The sequence below is a fragment of the Gavia stellata genome, chromosome 16, assembly GCF_030936135.1.
Source record: "Gavia stellata isolate bGavSte3 chromosome 16, bGavSte3.hap2, whole genome shotgun sequence".
Classification (NCBI taxonomy): Eukaryota; Metazoa; Chordata; class Aves; order Gaviiformes; family Gaviidae; genus Gavia; species Gavia stellata.
In genome coordinates this window covers 1964669-1986608 of record NC_082609.1, presented here as the reverse complement: position 1 = coordinate 1986608, position 21940 = coordinate 1964669, and the positions used below count along the sequence as shown (strand labels likewise).

Genomic DNA, 21940 nt, shown 5'->3' with positions numbered 1-21940 from the left:
GCTCTGCAGGGGCCGGCTCGGCACCCGGCACAGCTGGGGACTGCTGTTAGTCACAAAGCAATGACCTCACCTTCTTGATTCCCCGTCCACAATCCACCATCACAACAGCGTGCAACTGAGATTAATATGTAGACCAGTGGGGTTTGTAGGATGCTATTCCCTTGTCTCCCAAATGAAAATGCATGGAATCAGGAAATTATTCAGTCCTGATGCAGGGAGTCTTATTTGCACCTGAGCAGAAAAAGGACTGAATGAGATCTGGTTGTTTATTAAATCCAGGCAGAGCAAGCTGGTCCCATGTACAGGCTCATGCACGCTGGCACCCTGAGCAGCCACGCTGCCAGCATTGCCTGCCCCCTCTCAGACTGGGCAGGGCAAGTCAAACTGCCCACAAACCCATGGAACAGAGAGGTCTGCTTCAGGGTCCAGCACACACAGAGTCCCTACCTCAACCCCACAACTCTGCGATGCTGAGGGTACCTCCCCCAAGCACCCGTCCCTGCAAGATTCCTTACAGAGGCGCTGGTAGTTTTATCATCATTTCACAAGTAAACTGAGTCACGGAGCAGTTGAGTACTTGCCTAGAGACCTTTGGGCAAACAGTGTCAGAAGCCAAATTCAACTTCTTTGTCCAATCAGGCACTCCCTGGGGCTTGGCCCAGTTTCTGGATCAATGCAGAAAAATCTGGCAAATCACCTCTCTCAGATCCTACCCCATCTCTGAATACTGGCTCAACAAATGCCACTTGACATCTGCAAAGAAACAGCAGCAAGCAGAGACTCAAGTTTCCATAAAGAAAACATTTCTTCTGCCAAGCTCAGCAGCTGAGGGGTAATAACAGCAACGCCACACCTGACATTTGAAAAGCACCTCTACGGTGCTAGGAACATTCAAAATAGACACTCTCACACACCAAAATATAATCTTTCTTGTACTCCCAGGCTAAGGACTATTAGATGTGTTACAGTATCAACGAACGAGCTTGCACTTTGCAGTCTACTAAGCAGAAAGAGATGGCCCAAGAGAGGTAAGGAGACAAGATCTGAGGTTGCCTAACAATAGCCAGAGGATGCTGAGCGCAGAAAGTCTTGACAGAGGGCTTAGGTGCAATAAGCACGACCCTCATGGGTGCCTTTGGCACTGGATATGAAAGGAAGCGCACTTTCAGCTGGGGCTGGCCAGTGGAGATCTCAGCACCTCTTCGGTTAAAATTGTCACACCTAAATGCCACCTAATCTCAAGCAGATTTGCAAAGTGCAAGCACATAGCAACTCTGAAGGCTTTCAGTTAATCTTAAGCATGTGCTCAAAATTCCAGATGCCCATTGTAGAGGACTTAATAACAGGCTGGGGGAAGAAGAAAGGAAGAAAAAACCCCAAAGTCTACAGAGATAATTTTAGATGTGGGGTTTATGCTGATTTACCACTCATGTTACAATAGCAACCTGCTGCGCTTGAGCTTCTCTGCTACCTCTCACTCGAGTCCACTCTGGTGATGGTACGTGGCCAGTCAAACAGGACACATCTCGGATGGCGTGAGCAACTCTGCCTTCGCTATGCCTGTGCAGGGAAGGCAACAGTGTTTTCCCCGCTGTGGCAGCCCTGAAGAACTGTAAACGGTAACACTGCGATGCCTAACACTGCTCTTCCCTCCAGCAATGGCAGGGCAAAGCCTCCGTGGCCTTCACTGCCTTCTCTTTTCCAACACACAGCACACCAGAGCACAGCCGCGCCTGAGCCATCCCTGAGCCATCCCTCCACGTACATGACACCATTTCAGCCAGTTATGTCCAGTGGCTGCGCGCTCACAACAACAGGCTGCCAGCCCACAGTGCAGTCTCCCCCAATAAAAACTTCATCCTAAACAAACAAGACAAAAAAACCCCACACCAACCCCAAAACAATTCCCAGCCCCCCTTTAAACCGCTCTCCTAAGAATGCCAAGAATTTTCCCAGACACTTGAGCCTTTATTCATATCCCTCCCAGCTGCACTCCAGGCAGGAAAAAAAAAAGGAAAAAAAAACACTGAAGAAACCAGATATGGAGTCACCACCAAAACCTGACAAATAAAAATGAAAGCCACTTTACATTACAGAAGCAAGAAGACTCAAAAGCTGAGGTTCTCTCCTTTAGCGTTAACTAAAGGCTACGTTGCCTGAAGTGATGCTTTTCTTGAAAGCTTCTGGACCCATTTTTAAGAGCTACTGATAAACCCTGAGACCACTGAGTGCATTGCAAAGAGCAATGCTCAGCATCTTGGGAAAAGAAAAATTAAGAAAAAAAAAATCACTGGTCCAGTATCAATCTTTCACAGTGCCCCGTATGCCCCAGGCTAGTCTCAGGGAAGAAAACGCTCTGCTGCACGCCTGTAAAAATCCAGCGTGCTGAACATGCACTGTAGTCACCCACCGATAGAAGGTGGACAGGGATTCAAGTGAGAAAGCAAAGCTCTTTAAGCGAGGAACTCCTTAGGCAAACTCCTTAACCGCTTTCCTGTATCCAAGCTACTGGTGACAAAGTGGTGTTTTGATTCCTGCAGCACACCTTGTACTGATATCCCAGCAATACGCCGGACGCTGAGCGCTCCCCAGCAAGCCAGGAGCAGCGATCTGCACACTCGGCATATTCCCCTTCTGCACCGGCCTGCTCACTTGAACATTTGCGAGCAAACAGCTGAACTGCCGGCACTGCCTTCGGCTTTGCTTCAGTCTCAGCAGCCTTTCCTCCTTTAAAAAACAAAAAAACCACCACAAACAAAAAACCCACAGAATCACAGAATCACTACGGTTGGAAAAGACCTGTAAGATCATCAAGTCCAACCTGGGGGAAAAAAAAAAAAAAAAAACACAAAAAACCAAAACCCACCACACAACAACAACAAGCCACAACCCACCCAACACCACACAGCACCATGTCCATCAAGCTACATGCCACAATGCCACATCCACACGCTCCTTGAATATCTCCAGGGAGGGTGACTCTACCACCTCCCTGGGCAGCCTATTCCAATGTTTCACTACTCTCTCAGTAAAGAACTTTTTCCTAATATCCAGCCTGAACCTCCCCTGGCGCAACTTGAGGCCATTTCCTCTTGTCCTGTCGCTAGTCCTAAACACATCTACAGAATCAAATGAATTAGCACAGGCTTAAAACACCAGTTTCTGCTGACTTTCAGAGCTGAGTTTGAAGGGAGAATAAAGCTTCTCATCTTTTCTTGTACAACATACACCCAAGATGATACCTCACAACCTGTGAGTGCAACATCAGTTTTCATTTTCTGCAAACAAACTGCCTGCTTCTGGCTTAAATTCCTCTCCGACTTTTTCCACTAAAAGCAAAATTCTCACATGCTTCCTTTTCTTAAGCTGTTACTTCGCCATTTCCCTATAACATTTATGAAGCCTAATTAATTAATTGTGAGGTCTTTCTTAATTAAGAAAGAATTAAACATGCATTTTGTCCCTATCACAAGCCCTGGATGAGAGTTTACAAAGGAGCAAAACAGGATTTGCCGGGCATTATGCACACAATGTTTTGCAAACATGAATGTTGCCTTTGAGAATAAGGAAAGTTGGTTAAAACAGAGAAAACTATGGAACCAAAAATGAGAGACATTTCCTCCAAAATGACCTTAAAGGATGAGAAAGTTCAGCTTTTCGTCAGCCTGAGAATTCCATCCCCCATGAGCTATTCAAAACCAAGAAAGCAAAGTCCAAAACACAAACATAACTTTTCCTTCAGTCTGTTTAAAAAGAACCCAAAATATAGACAAACAAGAACACACCAGACTACCCTAGTTCATTTCTTTTCAAAATTATTTATTCAGACAGTGCTGAGGCTTTTAATTGAATGGAACTTCACAATTAGCCCTAACAAGAGACTAATCTTATCACCTTAGCTAGCATAAGAGACTTTCCCAAGCTCACCCAAGGCAGCAGATGCTTTCCCAGCTTGCACTCAGCTGATCTGACCAGCAGGACCTCTTCCCTTCCCCACCGTCCTACCGTGAGGAAGAGGAGGAGGCACCTGGCAAATACAAATGGCCATAGGACAAAGCCAGGAGAGAAATACAAATGGCCGTAGGACAAAGCCAGGAGAGAAACGGAGTGCTTGCCCCTAAGGAGTGGCATGGAAAAGGCTTGGGGCAGTTTAAAAGAAATGTCAAAGAGGGAAAGAGGATCTGGAGCCCCATCATGCCGAACAAGCCATGCTGGATATCAGCCACCAAGATTATTTGTTTTAGTTACCACTTAAAATAAACATAGCTAATTCCCACATACGTTTCCAGAATTTATTGCCTGATTACAATAAACACTATTATTCAGTATATTTTTAGGCAAGGGAACAGAGATATAATGGGAACCCAAGAGTTTTGGTCACCACTGTATGCTTTTTCCCAGTTTGCCTTATGCAAGCGTCTCACAGCATCTCCACAAACAGCACTTCCAGCTGCTGGACAAGTCTCCTTGTGAACCTGCCTGGAAGACACCAGAAAGAGAAGTTTTACATGCCACAGCCACTCAGCTCCAGGAGCTAAAGCAGAGTCATCATGCTAATAAGCTGACTGCTATATATCCTATTAACACAAGCCTCCAGAAAGCCTCAAAGTGTATTAGCACAGAATACCTTTAGTCTGAAGACTCAAGGCAACGGAAAAAAAAAAGAAAACCTCTATCTGGAAAACACATATGGCAAAAAAAGATAAGCTGAAAGGACTAGCCATTCTGCATGAAAATACAGAATAAATCTATATTCACGAATATGAGCTGGGAACACCTTTGCTGCAGAAGACGGGGGAAGGAGAGCATTCCTGGGAGGCCAGCCCTTTTTCGGGCAACCTTTTTACTGTGGCAGAGCTGAAAGCCAGGATCCACTTGGATTAGGATCCAAGGCCTGGAGCAGCCTGCTGGAAGCAGGGCCGGGACGGGAGACCCAGCAATGTCCCTCTGACCCAAGCTGCCCCACGATCGCAGGGCTGTCCCGCACGCACCGGGCACCTGCAGGAACATATACACTATTTAATGCCCCGCGGTCAGCCTCCTCTCCCAGCGACCGACCTGAGCAACCCTGGCTGCTGCTGCGGGGAGGTTCAATTTTCCAGCATGAACAACACGAGCTCTGGGAACATACTTCACGCCAGCCCGCAGCTGAAGGCATGCCTGTACAGTCCTTTGCAGGCAGACAGGAACTCCGCCGAGCAGAAGCTGAGGGATGTGTCCTGCCTCTCCGTTACAGCAAGAGCCGGCCGAAACGCTCACTGCCTGTGGAGGACTCTGGATGCATTCCCCGCATGCTTCCTTGCGCACGTAATGCAGCGGTGGCACAGACTCATCACAGCACCTCGTGCAGCAGCGAGGAGAGGATGGGAGCAGCCCCAAGTGCCTCGATGGAAAGCCAGCCCAGGCTCTCTCGCTCCGCAGCTCCCTGCGACAATCTGGTTTTGAGGCTGTGCGAGCCAGAGAGGGCAAGAGCCCTGGGGCAGGGTGCTCCATGGGAACCTCTCTAGCTGTCTGACATCTCTGGAATTTCATGCGTGTGGGAGACGGATGCTTTTTGGCTTTGCAAAGGAATCTGAACATCTAAACAAAGTGGTGCCTCCACAACCCTGACCCCACGGGTCCCGGTCAGCCCGCGAGCCGAGACCAGCGACTAGGGGTGTATCCGAGAAGCCTGCAGTTCTCACTGACACTGTTCTCCCCCAGCCCTCTGAAAGTCTCCGCCACCACCCCACTTTGGAGGGTGCTGATTCCCCGTCTGGCCCCACCTTTCACATCCAAATGCCACAAGTCAGAGGCGAGCAGAGCCGCTTACGCCAGAGAAGAGGCTCCGGATGGAAAGCACGTGGCTGGGACTGAGGAGAAGCAGCACCTTCAGGATTTTTTTCCCCTCACTGGAGCTGCACTAGGAGCAGAGATGTGCTCTCCTACCCATCTGACACTTTTATGATACATGAATACAAATGCAGAGCTTCAGGTATAAACCCAGAGCTCACTGCAGCTACACAGATGTGGGGAAGGGGAGAAAGAAGCAGGCTGTACATGAACGCACAGGCCCCACCTCATCAAAACACAAATATGGGCCAGGACAACATTATTTCTAAGGGTTGCAGCCAATCTGAAACAAGCAGGGCAGCTTCTCCCATCCAAAGCCTGAAATGTGCCTGGGACACGTTCTGAATAATCAAAGTTAATCACGTACATGTGCCCCTACCCCACACAGGCGGGGTAGAAACAGTGTGCCCACGCCCTGCACGTCTCCCTCAGTCCCACGGCCTCCCAAATTCCTCCTCTTAATTGCACAACCCAGGAAAAGCCAATTCAGCATCATGCCATTTCTTCCCCTCCCAACCTCGGAGCCAGAGGAGCATGAGAAGGAAAGGAAACAAGCATGACCGTCGCTCCTGCAGACAGACAAACAGCCCAGTCCCCAGAGCACTTCGTTTGCACGGCGGTGCCTCGAGACGACCGGACTGGGGACAGCGGGGGCACTCGGAGACAGGGCTGCATCTCTCCCCGCAGCTGGTGAAAGCACTGGTATTCTGCTACAGAAGATAATATTTAGGGAGCTTTTGGCCTTCCAGTAACACTGGAGACTGGCTGACAGCTGCCACTGCAGCACTGACGACGAGCCCTGACACCACGCCGGCCTCCTGAAAGAGTTATTCTTCAGGCTTTCATTTGTTTTGCCGATGTAGAGGGCATACACTGCTTCAGCATTCGCCAGCTCACGTCCTTCCACCCACTGCCTCGGCACTCGTTCCGATTACGAGCGGTTAAGAGCAGCTCTGGAGCTCCCACGCAGAACAACATGTTGCATCTCTGCTGCAAGAGGAAGAGATGCTCCGGATTCACCAACAGCAACAGCACCACAGCGGGGAAGTAAAAAAAAAAAAAAAAAAATCTTTTTCTGGGCAACATTTGTTCCCAGCACATACATTCAGAATAAGTGTTTAACTGCAATGGACTGTGGTTGAGCTAATTGGTCCTGCGGTTGAAACAGTCAGAGCTGGCTTCCTGTATGAGCACAGGCGAGCCTCCCAGGGAGGGACTGCAGGGCTTGGAGAGGCAACCACCAATTCGTCTCCTCCAGTGGAAGACTATTTTCCCCATCCCTCCTTCCCAAAAAAGTATACACCACAGGCAGAAGAGCTGGCCAGGGCAGGGAGGGAAAGGGCTGCTCCCGCTGGGCTCGCTTCCTGGTGCACGTTACCAGCTTGGAGAAAAATCTGTCACTTCTGTTCCACACTGCATGGGGGATCACTTGAGTTTTTCCAGGCTAAAGGTGAAATAATTGAACGACAAAAACAGACAAGGAAATTTAACCCTGGAACTTCCAAATGGTGCTGCTGGCTGGGCAAAAAACAGGGCAAGAGGAATAGCCGAATCCAAACGAACCCCAGTTTCCACTGGAATTGAGCCATGGAAATGTTTTCCTTGAGAGCTTGATTAAAAGAAAACGTAAGTCTATGCTTAGGACCTGCAGTGGTAAGTCTTCTGGCAACCGCTCTGTCCTAGCCATGGTACACAGAGCTGTTCTCAGCCCACTCCTCACGCCCATCTGTCATGGACCACGGTCTAACACCGGCCCCTTCACACGGACGAGTGGGTTTAGGCTCTGTGATCAGTAAGAGAAAACGGGAGCTTACCAAAAACAGCAGCAATGCATGAAGTTTACCACAACCCAGGCAGTTACGGCAGGAACAGGCACAGTTCAAAGGTCCTTCTCCTCCCACAGAGCTGGGAGCAGGTCACAAGAAGACAGTGGTGTGTCAACAGGTCACGCTCACACGAAGCTGCCAAACTGGCCAGAGCCCCCCCACTGCTCAGCAGCTCGCTGAGATAAAAAAATCCCATTGTCTCTTTCCAGTGAGGAAGATGCTATTCAGCTTTCCTCTGTTTAAAGTGGTGTTTTTCCTGGCAAGATCTTCTAAGGAGCATTAATTTATAGCAAAGCTACCAATAAAAGCCTAGCTATCAATCACTAACATGAAGGGACATCATCTTAGGACTGCATGTAGACAGCCACCCCACAACCACAGCTCACACACGGCTACATGCATGCATCCAGTGCTCTCTTCACTGGGCGTCAATGTTCACAAATCTCTTGTCCATGCACACAGTCGCAGTATGCACACAACGCAATCAGCCATGACATTTTCAAAGCTTACAGCATAATGTTAAATTCTTCTCTCAGCCCAACCTTACGGCTGAGGACACCTGCTCCTCCTCACATGCATGCGTCCAAGAGCAGGCAGCTGCTTAGAGCCCAAGCAACTGCCTTTGCACCTCCAAGTCAGACAATAGGTTAATGCAGATCATTAAGTGACAGCATTTTGGGAGGTCCATGAGTTTTAGTTAGTAAGAGAGAAAGCAAAAGCTTCTCAAAAGCAAAACCGTCTTACAGTCTCACATCTCATCCCATTTATTCTCCTACGCATCTTCAGGCACTTCTCCTTCCAGCTTTTCTAGCTTCCTCCAGAGCTTCTGCATTTCCCTGCTGCATTTCACGTGCTTTCTGGCTTTCGCTTGCACGTGGTGGTTGGGCTGTTTCCCGCTCAACATACCATCATCCTTGCTAATACTGCCAGAGTCCGCTCCAGCACACGGTCATCGCATGTGCTAGCTCAGCACTGGCCAGAACAACGAATGGAGAAGCTCCGAGCTTTGATGACAAATTAAAGTATTTCATAATTGGACCAAACTTTATCAGCTTTCTTTCCACTCTGGTGGTAACTGTAACAAAAACAACTGGTCTCGGGTATCTAGAAGCAATGCCTGCAGACCAAGCCCTGAACACAGCAGCGGTGAGCCACGTTCCCAGGGCAGATCAGCAGAAAACTTCAGTCTCCAGGGGCTGAAGCCAATCTCCCTCACAAACACTACATTCACAAAAACAAAGGCGGTCTTGAGCACCGCTGGTGTGATTCTGCTGCCTTAGAGGCAGCTTTCTATGGGCGAGCTTCCTTTCATTTGCTTTTGTTGGTCATTTCCAACAGCAGCACTTCAAGGGAACTTTATTGTGCTGGAGACAGAGGCGTTCTGGAGGACTGTACAAGGGAAGCATGCATCTGGGGAGTTTTGAAAACACATTATCCAAACCTAAGGGTCACTACATTCCAGGATGTCAGTGTCAGCTGGACACTTATAAATAGCTTCACCAATCTGAATAGCATGACCTATTGTATATCAAAAACCTCCTTCAGAGGCTTTTGCAACATTACTTCCCACTGCAGATGCAAACAGCTGGTAAATAAATGAATTTATCATCACCCCTTCTTGGCAGTAATGAGCTATTCCCACCCAGACTTTACGCCCAGGAAACTGAGGCGCGGTGATATAAAGTGACACCAAGAAAGTTGTAAACCCCACAGAAAGAACAACTCGGAACACCTTAATCATGAGGTTTCCATGACACTACTGGAGGAACCGCATCAGAGCTGAGACATCCGCTGAGGATCAAGGAGACAGCAGCCAGGACAGTCCTCTGCCCCACAGCAAATGGAAACGAGACGTTGCTCTCCCACCCACTTCTGCCAGATCCGTGGTTCCAGGCGAACGGCAAACTAGTCCAGAGGCAAAGATCAGCAGAGAGATCTGCTGGGCCTGCAGATCCCTCTAAACTCACCCTAGCTCCCTGCACCAAGCAAGCAGATTTTCTCCTAATGGAGTTGGGCACTAAAGTCATGTTGGAGCCCTGCCATTTCACTTTGGTGCCCAAATGAGAGCCAAGCACCTTCGGGAACTTCCCCCCCACCGCTTTCTTTTTTTAAAGAAAAGTGACAGAGTATTGACGCAAGTACACCAAGCATCCAAGTACCCACACCAAAGAATGCAAGATTAACCTTAATTTTCTCCTGGGCTAGGCAGTATTTTAAGGTTCCTGTAACACCAATGAAAACCTGCACAGGCACCAGCAGGCACACGAAATTAGCATTAAAAGTATTTATCTATGACACAAACGCAGAAAGAGTTGCAGCGAGACAGTTACGGTGTTTCCATTCCCTGCCACTGAGGCTTTACCTTAATCCCCTCTCCCCAGAGCCTAGAAGCATTTGCTTTCTTAAATAAGAGCCTACAATCAGTTTTCCTTTATACAAGTTTTAAGTAAGTTACAGTCTTGCAAACTCATTCTTGAGCTGGAAACTTTTGGGCCAGGATTCAAAGAAACGAAGCAGAGTTTGAGATTCTTGGCAAAAAGCAGTTTACAGAGAAAACAGTAGCAGGGACTTGTTTGTGCTCAAACGGCATGCCTATAATTCAGACAACCACCGCTGCTGTTCCCATTTATTTAGCAGTATCACACCAGACATTTTTGACTTTTGAGAGCTATGCTATTTAATGCGGTAAAAACGTTTTTAGCTCTGAAAGGCCACAAGACGCATCACCGAGCTATTTAATCAGAACAGCCTTCCAACAACAACAAAAAATTCAAGCCTTGGACAAAGAATAGCTTGAAGCCGACACAGATTTTAGCCAGATTGACTTCCGATAGCAGTTATACAACATGTGAGCTGCAGCGGGGCGGCGGTGCCCAGGTCACGCTCCATATTTGCTGTACAGCATTCTTCATACGTCGGCTCAGAGACCAGTCAGCCTCGAGGGTTTGCTTTACCCGTGTTTGAATCAGCCCGTCTCTCACGGTATCGTGTACACACCGTTACGTTACTCACTGTCTCAGTGTTTGGATACCGGCGCTGTGTAAACAATTCTTATTCAGGAAGGTCTGACCCCGTTTCTTTCCGCCCCTCGTTGCGGGGTGCTGGCGCAGGGATGTCGGATACCCTTTGTGAGCATCCCGGAGGGGTCCCGAAAGGTTTTCCCTGCCGGTCCCAGCACCGGCCCGAGCGCCGAGGCCTCGGAGCCTTCCAGCCCGCCGTCCCCTCCCGCCCGCCGCGCAGGGCAGCGCCTTCCCGCGGGGACTCTCCCCGCGCCCCCCCGCCGCCGAGGGCACCGGCTTCGCCCCCCGCCCAGGACCCCCCGCCCGCCGCGCCGCACCCCCCCGGCTCTGCCGCGGACACGCAGGGGCCGGCGGGGCAGCGGCCGCGCACACGGGGCCGGCGCATCCCGCCGGCTGGATCCCCACCACCGCCGCCTGGATATTCGTTATTCCGCCCCCCGAGGGAGAAAAACCAAGTTATTCGCCCGAGGAGCGGGGCCGGGCCCCGCCGCTGCTCACCGAGAAGCGCTCCAGGTCGGTGGCGGCCATGGCCGGGGCTGGCGCGGCTCCGGCGGCGGGAGCGCGGCTCTCCGCGCCGCGGGTGGATGCGGCTGAATGGATCCAATATGGCCACTTCCTGGAAACTCCCCTCCGCCGCGCCGCCCGCCGCAGGCACCGCCCGCCCGCCCGGGGGGACCGGCACCGGCACCGGCCGCGGGCGGGAAGGGGCGGCCCCGCGCAGCCCGGCCCCTCCCGCGGCGGGGAAGGCGGGAGGCCGCGCCGGGAGCAGGCTGGCCCCAGCCCGGCCCCCTCCCTCCCCGCCTCCCGCAAGGGGAGCGCAGCGCGGGACGGGGGCTGGCGGGCGGGGCCGGGCGCCGGGGAAGGCCCCGGTGGTCCCCGCACCCGCCCCGTGACAGGGGTCAGCTGCAGGCGGGGGGTGAGAGCGCGGCTGGGGGCTTGGGGACGAGCACGTCGGTCTGGTGGCGTTCCGCGGATGAAAAGGGCTGCGAGGCAGGCAGGCGGCATCGCCCTCGACGCAGCTTCGCGTCCGGGCGTGAGGGTGGGAGTGCCGGGAGCACCCCCGCAGGGTTCAGAGGGTGCGCGCAGGTACACAGAGACCCACCTCCCCGTCTCCAGGAGCTCTCAAGCGTGCAGCGTTCCGGGAGGCGATGAGATACCCCGGGACAGCGGTGCCTCTGCACTGAAGCGTCGCCGTCACATGCGGGAGTTACACCAAAATTGGGGCCGCAGTGCGAGTTTGAGCCGGGATGCCGAGAGCTCCGGCCATTACGCTGCCTGCGTTTAGAGTAAGTTAGAGTACACAACAGAGAACCGTCAAGTCTTTCTTCATCGTTCCTTCCCACATAAAGCACAAGGCCAATCCCATCACCAGCACCCTCAGTCTTTGTAACCCACGAAGACATCTGTATTTCACAAGCTGCTAGCACAGAGCAAAGTTTCTCTTGCTTTCTGGTGCCCTCTGCCGCAGTGCACCCATCCAGGAACAGCCTGCCAGAGCCACATGTTCTCCTCGTCACGCAGCTGGGTCGCTAGACCAGAGCTACACCCCTAATCTGTCCGCTGCCCTGCTTTTGTCTTAGGTTTTCCCCAGTCTTTCTATCGGCCACTGTGCGCTCGTCTTTTCTCCTCATCCTCTCTCTTGAAGCAGTGCGTACTTCCAGTCGGAGAGACGAGTTTGGGCAAAGAGATCAAATACTTCTCCCTACAACACTGACACTATGTGGGGAAAAGACTGTTTTGAACCCCTCAAGAAGGGCAAGCCCTCTTGCAACTCACTACGCGCGAGAGCCAGAGAAAAGCTACCGTCTGCGCAAAAGGGCAGCGGCTGCTACGCAATCCCTGAGGGCACAGCAGAAATCCCGCCAGCAGCTTTGGGCGCACACGCTCAGCCCACTCTCTCTTTGCTGTTAGACACACTCCTCTCAGCTGAGCGGCTCCTCAAATACCATCCTGGGGGCTGCTTCTCTAGTCAGTGCATGCACCAGCTACAGGGAGTGTTAAGGAATCAAGATAACTTTGAGTACCGCCCGAGGCTTGATGCTCAGATCCCCTCCTCAGGCAGGGCCAGATCCTGCTGCCCCATCTTTGTTGTTGCTGGTAAGGATTGTCCTTCAAGAATCAGCTCACAGCTTGAACTTCCCTAAATTATGCTAGATGTGGGATGCTAATCTCACTGCACAACGTAACCACCTCCCAGGGAATGGACAAGGGAGAGCTTACCTGGAGTCGCTCTGCCCAGGGGACTCTTCCTTGTCCATTCAGGTGCTCCTAGATCACCTCCAGCATCCTGCACAAAGGAGGGACACAAATACAGTCGTTACCTAATTATGATACAGCTAAAGCTCCAAACCCCACCCCAATTACTAGGAAACAGTGACGAACTGTGCTTAGGCCCCGTTTCCAGTTATTTTTCAAAAGGTTTGCCAAATTTCAACTTTTTGGCAAGATAAGGAAAAGGAAAGATACCCAACATCCCTGTTCCTTTTATTCATCGCCCACAAAAGCACAGTCCCTAGAGAGCGCTAAAGCAGGACTGAAATATTCAAAGACAATTGAACCTCAGCAACCAAATTAAAACGGAACATACACTTCATTACAATACTCTATGGGCTGCACTTCATATTAACTTCTGTCTTCTCCCTTACCTGCTATTTGTGATCTTAACAAAGGTCTCCTGCTCCCACGGCAATATAAATAAACAAGACCACGCTCTGCTAGTGGGCGCTGAGTTGCTGCGTTATAGCCGGTGTGCAAGATCGTATGTTACATCTCCACATCTTTGATTCTTCCCAAGGCTCCTTGGGATCCACTTGCATTGCTCTGCTGGAGCTCTGGGAAGCACTATTCGTCCCAGAAGGGGACTGTGCTTATGCTGGAGAAATACAACAGGATGTGAAAATTAGATGTAGGTAATTGAAGGGAGGGGGCAAGAGTTATCAAATGCAAGCATTTAGAGGGATCAGAGATTAGGAAGAAGGTTGTATTCTCCCTTGAAGCAATTTCAAGGCATTTTCTGAGGAGGTGTTATCCAAGTGATCTGCTTTTTGGAATATGCTAAATCTAGTGCAGGTTAGAAGAGCTGTTTTTCTGTCCTTCCTGAGTGGACTGTCTATGACCAAATGAATTCTGCTAATCCATATATTAGTTCTGGCTAAAGGTAGGTTGCAAAAATGTTGTATTTCTCTAAAAAGGCCATTGCTGAATGCCATCTGTTAATTTATTTTCTTGGGTCACCAAAACTGACAAAAAAACCCCTAACCTTCTTCCTGTCACGGCCACAGCTCTTTGTTAATGCTGCCTTGCGCTAGAGCTGCCAGGGATAGCAAAGCCGGCCTGCTGGCCTTTGGCATCTAGAGCCGAGTTGCCCTCCACACGCAGCAGTGGTAGAAGCTTGCTGAACCTTTCATTTGTTTATCCCTTGCAAGTGAGATGTTAGTGCAGATCAGACACTCACTTTGCCATCTTGTTTCTTTGGTCGATTCCTGAAGGTTCTCTAGTTCTCCCTGGGTCCTTCTGCAAAAATGGGGAAGATAAAATCTGGTATTTCTGTGTACAGATTCAAGTAGAATAGTTTATACAGAAGCAGAGTTAACCTTCCAGGCGCCTTTATATATCAGAAAGAATCACAGAATCATTAAGGTTGGACAAGACCTGTAAGATCATCAAGTCCGACCACCACCCCAACCCCACCATGCCCACTAAACCATGTCCCGCAGTGCCACGGTCACACGTTCCTTGAACCCCTCCAGGGATGGTGACTCCACCACCTCCCTGGGCAGCCTCTGCCAGTGCTTCACCGCTCTCTCCGGAAAGACATTTTTCCTCATATCCAGCCTGAACCTCCCCTGGTGCAACTTGAGGCCATTTCCTCTTGTCCTGTCACTTGTCACTTGGGAGAAGAGACCAACACCCACCTCACCACAACCCCCTTTCAGGTAGTTGTAGAGAGTGAAAAGAAGCAAAAATAAACAGGTTAAAAATTTCCTTTTTTTTTTTTTTTTTACTTTACAGGCAAGCTTTGGAGTCCTGATTTAAGACAATGTAAAACTCTTGCTTAACAGACGCTTAAATGCCATTATGCCAGGGACTTGGGGAGGAGTGATTGACTTTGATTCATTAAGAGCTCTTTTCCCTGCCAATAAAGTACAGAATGTAACACAAGGCTCACAAAAGCTGATCCCCAGACAGCTACTGGTTTCTGTGAGCTGCAGGTCAGATGCAAAGGTTCGCGGTACAAAGGAAATTCTGAGGCACCGCAACAGATCAAGGGACAACACTGCTATGTCTTGGCTCTCTGATTGAGCTGTGCTGCTGAGACCTTCTGCAGCCAGAGTCCTCTCTCCCTTTGTCCATCGGCGCTGCCATCAGCATGGGGCAGAGCTCTGTGACAGGAGAGCACTGTGTAAGAGCTCACAGTTATTTTTAAACACCTTGTTATTTCAAAAAGCACACTGTTTCTAATGCCAATTCAAGAGAAACCCTGCTAATTTCAAAAGCTTCAGATGCATAAAAACTGCTTCAAGAGAAGAAAATTGGATTCGATGGCTCCTTTAACTGCTAAGGCATCAGTTGTTATGCAAATTATTCCTAATGGCTCGGGAATTAAACGTGTGTTACAGTGCTGAATGCTCCTGCAAGGATTTTAAACTCTGTGGAATATTTGTACCTGCTAAATCCACAGTGAATTTAGATGTGCTGTGAACTTTCTACAGGTAAGGAGCAGGGGCAGAGAATACAAAGGATGGAGAGGCACAAATGTGTCCCTGGAACCTCTCTGTCCTGGAGAGAGGCAGGAAAATGCCCCTCGCTGCATGGATGGCAGCACTGCAGTAGCACAGTTCTGATAGTGGGGAGAGCAGTAGGAGTTGCTTTGTTTCTTCACGTTGTGACCCTAGGTACAGGCAATGAAAGTGGAGAGAAATAAATGCCATCACAGCCCCTTTCACACACAGCCACAGAGAGCGAGCGATCATCCTACCTGCCACACGAATACTGCAGCAGGACCAAGGCCTTCTGGAGACAGCTGCATCTTTCAGGGCTGAGTAAAATCCTCCATCGTCAAATCCAGGTGGTGCAGATCAACAGAACTCCTTCACATTTTTCAATGCAGGCTGGAGGAAGCAGCTTATTAGTAACTATTCCTTTCTCGCAATGTGTCCTTCTGAGGATTTTTAGAAATCAAATGGCTTCATAGCTACTCTTTTAGCAGCATTACCACCAAGCACCTTAATAAACTTGCATTGGTTATACTGGCAATATATGGGACCTACAAGTCTTCTCTACAGAAGTGCTATCCTTGTAAGCTGTAAGTCTGTAGGAGCTGTAGGTCCATTTTCCCTATGCACACTGAGCGGTCCCGGTGAATGTAAGTGGGATGGCTGGAAACAGACCCTGAATTTCCCTGCCTCCTCATGTTCAAGGGCAGCATTACCACACTGTACCTCATGCCAGGTTTGCATTATCCTGCTAGAATCCCATCAAGTTCGCAGGCACCACCTGAAAAACAGAGGATATTTGGGATGGACCCTTGCATCATCTATGTGGAACAAGCAGTGTTTAATAAATACAAACTCTGAGATATGTGGAAAACTGCATTTGAATGGTTGCTGTTGAGAAACATTGTCCGAACCGGTTACTGATGTCCTTGAAGGTCCAGCTGAACCTTGCTCATTTATGAGAAAATGCCTTTTATCTGCAAATAATCTGCTTCCCCTCTCCCTGCCCCATCACAGACTTTTGCTCAATTGTTTATCTATGGAAGGTTATTGCATTTCTCCATGGAACAAAGGAAGAGCTATTTTCCTTCACAATGTGTGCTCTTTGTTTCACATTAAAATATCAATAAGGAAAGTGGAAAATCATGGGCTTTGTCATCCTATTTATTCTGAGAACCCTGATTTCATTTCAGAGGATAATAAGTTTTCCTTGAGGTACAAATCCCATCCGTAGTCAATAGCACCTAAGTGTCACCTTTCTGCAAAGCAGCAGTGCCCTGTCCGACTGAGACTATCCCCCATATTCCCTTTTTCTTCCTCCGTTGCTTCCAACCTGGCACCTCACCTTCCCTACAGCTCTGAGAACATCATGTGGAAAGGAGCAGGAAGACCTGGGATACCATCTCCTTCAGTTCTGAAGTGTCAGTAGAAGCTTCTTTGCTCTGACTAGATGCTTTGCTCGATCTCCCACTTCAGTTTCTGGTTTTGTGCGGTGTGAAGAACGACAGTCATATAACCTTTACCTTCCTCCCCTGAGAGGGTGGGAAAAGGCCCCAGGCTCTCTGTGCCATTTACTGCACTGTAATGTTGATAGTTTGAAAGTTTGTGAAACTTCTTCATGCGAAAGAGAACTCTCCTCAGTCCACAGTTCAAAGCAGAGGCCAGCTCTCTACGGCTTATGACGTAGAACTAGCAAACTGCACTATTTGTGTTTTAAAAAGTAGTAGTAAATTTATTTAATCATGGGTTTCTGTACATTGTTTTTGTCCCAGCCAGTAAATTAAAAATATCAAGACAGTTGGCTTGAAATCTCCTACGAAGCAGCCCACAGTATTCCGTAAATAGCCCCACAAAAATAACTTGCTGTGCAGGTTTTTGATGACACAGAAAAAGGAGCAAAACTTCTCATGCTTTTTAAGGCGGGAAATTTCAGATGACTGATGAGCATAACACCCATAATGCTCCAGGCTTTTATTATCTATATGAATAAAATTTATTCAAACAGCTTAATTTCTGCTGCACAATCTGATCAGAATATGACCAGCGCTCAGTAAACTAAGAGGAGCTCACTGGGATCTGGTCCCCCGGTACTTGGCACTCAGCCTGAAAGGTGGGCAACCAAAAGGCATGAGCAGATGAAGGGGAAGGTTGGTAAACGGGATGCGCCCCATGCTGCAGTCTGGAAATGGTATGGAGGGTTAGCCAAAAGTGGTGGGTTTTTCTTAATTACAGAAAGTATAGGACTAACCTTACATCCACTGACAGAGAGACTACGAGAAGGAGCTCAACCACACGGCACAGGTTGCCCACAAAGGATGAAGTCAGCGCACGTGGGACAGGCGGTTGGATGCATCACTGGAAAATTACCTGGGGAAAGAATGCCTTGCGTCAGGGCAGTTCAACGAGAGCAACCAGTTCACACTTGGCATGGCACGAGGCACATTTGTAGACATCCTCTCTCCTCTTCTATGACCTGCTGGGGATGTGCCCTTCTGCTCTGCGGCCACGAGGAATGCCAGGACCTGCAGTGGGGAACGGTCTCAGTAACATCCCTCCTTTGGGACCCCAACCCAACGCAAGCCCCCAGAGAGGTTGATGGGACCTTAGTGACCCAGGGGTTGCCCCCTTGGGTGCTGAGCAGTGAGGCTTCCTGGGGGCCTGGTGCATGGAGATCCCTCTGCAGGAGAGGTGCCAGGCTAGGGATAAAATGGGTGGGATTTGGTGGCACCCTTGTGGGTCTCAAAGGATACACGGGTGCAGGGGGCTGATGCCTGTGCAGGCAGGGACGGAGCGCAGCACCTCTGCGAGCACCCACAGCGTAGGGGTTAGCCCAAGGACATACCCTGCCACGCTTGAACCAATTCAAGCAATAGGAGCAACCTCTTCCCTTTTGTAACGTAAGAAAATGTTTTTTAAAAGAGCCTATTCTTCTGAATTATTTTCCCTCCTCCTCTCCCTCATTTGCAGATATGAACTATAATCTTAGAGTATAGTTGAAAGTTTGCAATGCAAAAATCATGGACTGCTGAGATTTTCTTATGCCTGCAATAGATTCTAGTAAGGAAAAGAAATCAACATTGAAAGCAAGGCATAGCAATTAATGTTTGGATGGATGCTCATTATTAGCTCTCTACAGTAGGCCAGGCAGAACTGTGGCGATGCCATAAGCTAGAGAGCACTGCTAATTCAGTAGAACACTAGACACAAGTGGCTGCCTCAGCAGAGGGCGAGGTTGCTGTGTATGCCACCTAAAAAGGCAGTAATAAGAGGTGTGTGATTCACATAGAAATACTGAATTGCTACAAGCAGCATGAAGATTACATGCTATGATGCTAAAGAACGTTAGAGCAGCAAAATGATTTTGAGGAACTGTCTCAGCGCCAGCTTGTTAGCAAGAGATAAAATAGCTTTTCAGAGATTTGCACAAAGATGGAGAGAGCAGGGGAGAGGCTGCCAAAGGAAGACTCTGAGCAATCTGTGGGCAGAGGCTCTTCCGCCACCAGTAAAGGTGTGAAGAGGCAGAAGGGAGGTCAGCATCAACGAGAAGGGAGAGAGGTGCATTGCGTGGGGATGGACACACGTCAAATTGCCTTCAAAATGGAGACTTTGGCACCGGCTGATACTCCATTTTATTCAAGTTCTAAGACAGTGAAAACAAAACCGAATCTATTTTCTGTTTTCTTATCCATCCTTGTACAGACAGTTACTTTTATCTGCCTTCATACCACACTGAGTCTGTTCACACTGTGCCCAGTCTCTCTTGCTGTTTTCCTAGACAAACTGTTCAGTCATTCAGGAATCGATTTAGTGATCTCAATTGCAACACTCAGTGGAGGAGAAAACAAGTTTGCAGGCTGAACGTCATCCCTCCAGGAGGTCTTCAGTCCTACTTCTTCACCTGGGGAAAGGCATTTGTCAGGTTTTTTTTTTTTCCTGTAGAACTGAGAACAATAATAATGTTAAATGCTTAAGCAGAAGTAATTGATATGGCAGCAGAGACAGCTTCTCTCTTTATAAAAGGAGCTCTCTCTTCTCGAGGTGCACATGAATAGATGCAGGCATGTTGTAAAGATTTCATCATTTAAATAGACGGACATTGTAGATACAATATAGATAAAAGAAACAGAGAGAATAGGCGCGATAACATATATGGTATCACACAGAGTGTAGTATATTTCAAAGGACTGACCCATCCAGCTATCTCCGGACTTATTTTGAGGGACGAGACTCCAACCCAGAAGAATCGCAGCTCCTGCAGAACACCAGAGGCTTCTCAGAGAACGGAGACCTGACCTCGCAGAGCGATTTCTACCGAGAGCCGCACCACTTATTTGCTACTGAAACAAAAAACCCCCGTGGTTTTAGCAAGTTGGAAGAGGAGCAAACCAAGGAGGCGTTTGCCCCTGCCCGAGGGGTCTCCGAAGAGCTGATACACTCGCGACCTTACCGACACGCGTCTCCCCAGTTCCCTGAGGGAGACCTTAGCGCAGCAAGCGCCACGGGAGCGGGTCAGGCCGCCGCCTCCCCGCCCGGCCCCGGGGTTCGGGGTTCGGGGTTCGGGGTCCGCGGGGCCGGGGCCGGGGCCGGGGCCGGGGCCGGGGCCGGGGCCGGGCAGCCTCCGCCGCAGCGCCGCCCCGCGGGAGGAGACAGGCGCCGGTGCCGCTCCGCTCCCTCAGACGGAGGCGGCGGCGCGGGCGGGGCGGGGCGGGGCGGCCCGATCACCTCAGCGGGAGCGGCCGCGGGGGACGCGCTCGCCGCCGCAGGTGCCTCCTGCAGATCCCGGCGAGCCCCCGAGGGCGGGCAGGCGGGCGGGCTGCCGGGCTCCCTCCGCCGCGGAGCGTCGGCGGGCGCGGCGGAGGCTCCACCACCTGTGGCGGCGGGATGGCGGAGCTCGACATCAGCCCGGCGGCCGTGCTGGGCTTCCTGCGGGAGCGCGGCGGGCGGGTGCGCAACGCCGAGCTGGTGAGCACCTTCCGGCCGCTGGTGGAGGCCGGCGGGGACGCGGCGGCGCGGGCGGAGCGGCGGGAGCGGTTCAAGGCGGCGGTGAACGCGGTGGCGGTGGTGAAGGAGCGCGACGGCGCCAAGTTCGTCGTCCTGCGGCGGGAGCTGCGGACCGCCCCGCCGCCGGGGGGCGCGCTGGCGCCGGCGGGCGATGGCGGCGCCCCCGAGGCCGTCCCCGCCGGGCGGCTCTCGCCCGCGCCCCCCGAGGAGCTGCCGTCGCCGCGGGCCGTCTCCGAGCTGCGGGGCCTCTTCCAGGGCGGCGGCGGCGGGGTGCCCCTGCCCGCCGGCGCGGGGGGGTCCCGGCGGGAGCCGCCCCCCAAGCCCTGCATGCTGCCGGTGCGCTGCGTGCCGCCCCCTGCCCCCGCTGCCCCGGGGCTGCCCGAGGAGCCCGGGTCCCCCTTGTCGCCCCCGCAGCCGGAGGAGGAGGCCGGGTCCCGCTCGCCCGGCCTGCGGCGGGGGCCCAGGAACCATCGGGCCAGCGAGGAGGTGGCGGTGGTGCCGCTGGAGGAGGCCGAGCACCGGTGGCTGGTGATGGCGGCGGGCGGGCAGTGGACCCAGCAGCTCCACGGGCTGCTGCTGGGCGACGCCAGCTTGGCGGCCCGGCGGGACTTCATCTCGGGCTTCACCGCCCTGCACTGGGCCGCCAAGAGCGGCAACTGCGACATGGTGACGAATATCATCAGAGCGGCCGAGAAGGGGGGGGCCCCCGTCAACGTGGACGCCAGGTCGCACGGCGGCTACACGGCGCTCCACCTGGCCGCCATGCACGGCCAGGAGAAGATCATCACCATGCTGGTCTACAGCTACCACGCCAAGACCGACCTGAGGGACTACAGCGGGAAGAAGCCGCACCAGTACTTAAAGGAAGGGACCTCCTCTGCGGTCAGGCGCTTGCTGGGGGACCCCAGCCTTCCCCACAACGTGGAGCCCTCCATGCCCATCAAGAAGACCACAAAGCTTGCGGCTTCAATCTTGAGCTCCACTAGCACTTTCCTGGGGGTCATATCCGATGACATGGCTTTCTACGATCTCACCAAAGGTTTAAGGAAGCCCTCGTCCTTAAACAAGCTCCTGGCCGCCACTACGGGCCCGAGGAGGAAGCCAAAGACCAGAGGGGGCTTCCCTTCATATTCCTCCCTCTCCGAGGTAATGGAGGAGGAGGAAGAGGAGGTCATCGTGAAACGCAGACCCGTTTCCGAGCTGTTCTTTGGCCACTAGCTTCTGCCTTCTTGGGATCGACATTGTTTAATAATGTGACTGGGGTCTCGATTTTCTCTTGCAGAAGCAGCCTGGATTTCTTCTCTCCGTGTCTGTCTTTTTGGATGTTTAACTGAGTCAGTGATAGGGTTTGGTTCCAGAGGCCGCTGGATGAAACCCAGCTCACAGGCGCCGGTGGCAAGGGAGCTGCCCAGGGAGTGTTATAAATGCTCTATGTACTGTCGTGCTGATGTATCGGTGGAGACCACAAACTTTATACTTAATGGTTGAGAGACTAAAACAACCTCTGTGTCTGTAGACGGGTTAAAATACTTAAGGTACAGCCTTC

At 51.2% G+C, this 21940-nt stretch overlaps 2 protein-coding genes across 3 annotated transcripts in view; one reads left to right on the top strand and one right to left on the bottom strand.

Moving 5' to 3' along the window:
• SEPTIN8 (septin 8) overlaps positions 1–11222 on the bottom strand; it is a 34192-nt gene extending 22970 nt beyond the window's left edge. For both annotated transcript variants that reach the window (XM_059825538.1, XM_059825539.1), the window contains exon 1: positions 11177–11222. In XM_059825538.1, the coding sequence (XP_059681521.1) occupies positions 11177–11206 (30 nt within the window). In that variant the 5' untranslated portion in view covers positions 11207–11222. The remainder of the gene's footprint in view (positions 1–11176) is intronic.
• Positions 11223–20265: 9043 nt separating this feature from the next.
• On the top strand, positions 20266–21612 carry SOWAHA (sosondowah ankyrin repeat domain family member A). The gene has a single exon (XM_059825551.1). The coding sequence runs from the start codon at positions 20275–20277 to the stop codon at positions 21610–21612; it is 1338 nt and encodes a 445-aa protein (XP_059681534.1). The 5' UTR covers positions 20266–20274.
• Positions 21613–21940: the final 328 nt, after the last annotated feature.

What these genes read in the sequence shown, in the direction of transcription:
- SOWAHA (XM_059825551.1), top strand. Translation starts at nt 20,275, where the DNA reads ATGGCGGAGCTCGACATCAGCCCGGCGGCCGTGCTGGGCTTCCTGCGG.